Below are 2,429 nucleotides of genomic sequence, written 5' to 3'. Positions count from 1 at the left end.
AAAAGAATAGTCAGAGGCTATCATACGAGCCCCCAACTGCCCTCATGTGCCTGAGTATTTGAGGACCGTCCTCACTACCGACAAACTGGCTGGCTATTGGGGAATTCGACCCGTGATCTTAGGGGAGGGGAAGGGAAGGTTTATTGGAAGTCTCGATCGGAAATACGACAAGGTGAGGTTGGCATAAGACGAAGAAATTTGTTCTCAAATAAAAAAAAATTGCAAGGCCCAATTGCGTGATTCACGGGATCCAAAGAGGAATGTGACAGTGCGATTCCGGTAGGGGAGAGCAGGAAAGTTTCAGATTTTACATTACGAGTTGAGTTCACTTGATGGAATATAAAAGAGAGTCATCCGCGGTTCGTTTAGGGCAGACGAATGATAAAAAAAATAGAAAAGGAAGAGTCTCTGGAGTAGTGATGTAAAAATAGCTCGTTGTTCAAAAATAACTCGTGTTTGATTCGTTAATTAGTTTGTGTTCGATTTGCTCACTAAGTAAACGAGCCGAACACAAACTTGTTTTTGCGTTCGAGACATAAACGATTCGAACACTAACAAAGATTTATTTTTCTATGTCCGGCTCATTTTGACTCAAAATAATTAAATTATCTATTAAAGTAATAAGCATTATTTTTAAATATTTTAATTGACTACAAGGTTATAAAAATTTGTAATCAATAAAATCTATTAGTCAAAAAATAGATTAAAAATATATTAAATTTTATTTAAATGAATATTTTAATATAACTAATAAGATTTAAATCTCATATCTACCCTCAGCATCTTATGGTTGTGTGACGAGAGTTGCCAAGATGACTCGTTGTTCGTGAATAATTAATGTTTGACTCTCTAAGAAAATGAGTCAAACATGAACAAATTTTTTGCATTTAATATATAAATGAACTGAATATGAATAGTTGTATTTTTTAAGAGTCAAGTATGACTCGCTCAAGTTCAACTTGTTTACACCCTTAATTACAAGAAGAGCGTGAAAAGAAAATGCAAGATGGACTGAGTTTGGCGTGCCGAGCACTGATGTGACAAGGATATCACAAATCTTGAGAGTTTCAAAAACCAAGCATACCTATTTATTAGCATTGAATGGAGTGACCTTAACCGAAAGATGAGTGGGGCAAGCCGATGTAGGCGTCATGATAATTTTGATAGAATTCAACTATTTTAGATGATAAATTTTAGATAGATAAATATGATAGTTTTCTCCCGTATGTATTTAAATTCTTCTATTATTTTTGATATGATATTAAAATTTTGAGTGTTTAAATAAGTTAAAGAACAATTAATTAATTATTAATTTTGAATAATCGAATTGATTAATAATTAAAAACTAAATATTAAAACACTTACAAAAATAAATACCATGTTAGGCCGAACATATTTCATATATTTTCATCTAATATCATTATTTAAATCTTATATAACAGTTTTTGAAATTAGCCGGTTTTAATATAAATCATGGTAAATAAATTTTAAATTTATTTATTCCAGAACTTTCTAAATTCAAATTTAGAGGATTTATTAAATCTTATTTGAGAATCCTAGTTGCCACCGTTGAAAGCTGCTAGGCGTGAATGGGGAGAGCGGGGGAGAGGCTTCGATCTATAAATAAGGCAAAACCTGGTTTGTCTGGTATCTCGCTCACAAGTCACAATGCTGAAGTGGAGTAAAAGAAGGGCTCATCAATTCTTCTACTTGGCTCTCTTCTCACTATTCGTTCTCTTCTCTCTTCTTCACAATCAAAGCGCCAGTAGGCTCCATGGTGGAATGCAGAAGGAAGACTCTGCTACACGCTCTTCGTTTCCTACCTATCTGACCACCAACTCATCTATCCATAAATCATCGAGGGTTTTAGGTTTGTTTCACCGAAACCACTAATTAATGTCTCGGAAACTCTGATTTGTTCTCTTTGCTTTCTGATGGCATTAATAAACATGCTAAAAATGGTTGTGAGATAAGTATCTGTTGGTTATAGCTGTCAAATGAATTTTCCTGGTTTTGGCTTGGACTCTGGTTTCGTGTAGTTTAGGTTGTTTTGGATGAGATTATAGTCATAATTTGTTGGGGGTCTGGTTTCAGGTGATTCGGAGTGGGCTAAGGCATGCGGTTCTTCTCGGAGTTATAAGAGAAAGCTAAGACGCTCGACGAGATACCAACAGCCAAGGAGGAACCGACAGGAAAAATGTGATATTTTTGCTGGCAGATGGGTTTACGACACTGTCTCCTATCCATTGTACGATGAGGGTGGTTGTCCATATATGTCTGATCAATTAGCTTGCACAAAGCACGGTCGGCCAGATGTGGAATACCAGAGAATGCGATGGCAGCCCCATGGATGCAACTTGAAGAGGTTTGGTAAATTTTACTTGTCTTAAATATGCATTTTGTTGAATCTGGTTTTGCTTGTGGAATCA

General features: G+C 35.5%; 1 protein-coding gene across 1 annotated transcript; it reads left to right on the top strand.

The window, feature by feature from the left end:
• Positions 1–1,574: 1,574 nt before the first annotated feature.
• LOC110039206 (protein trichome birefringence-like 35) lies at positions 1,575–2,365 on the top strand (the record flags this gene model as incomplete). Its single annotated transcript, XM_020744196.1, is given in 2 exon segments — positions 1,575–1,870; positions 2,095–2,365. Coding segments are annotated over 2 exon segments (473 nt in total), but the record flags the coding sequence as incomplete, so codon positions are not given.
• Positions 2,366–2,429: the final 64 nt, after the last annotated feature.

The sequence above is a fragment of the Phalaenopsis equestris genome, unplaced genomic scaffold (genome assembly GCF_001263595.1).
Source record: "Phalaenopsis equestris unplaced genomic scaffold, ASM126359v1 Scaffold235834, whole genome shotgun sequence".
NCBI lineage: Eukaryota > Viridiplantae > Streptophyta > Magnoliopsida > Asparagales > Orchidaceae > Phalaenopsis > Phalaenopsis equestris.
This window is presented reverse-complemented; position numbering and strand designations above follow the sequence as displayed.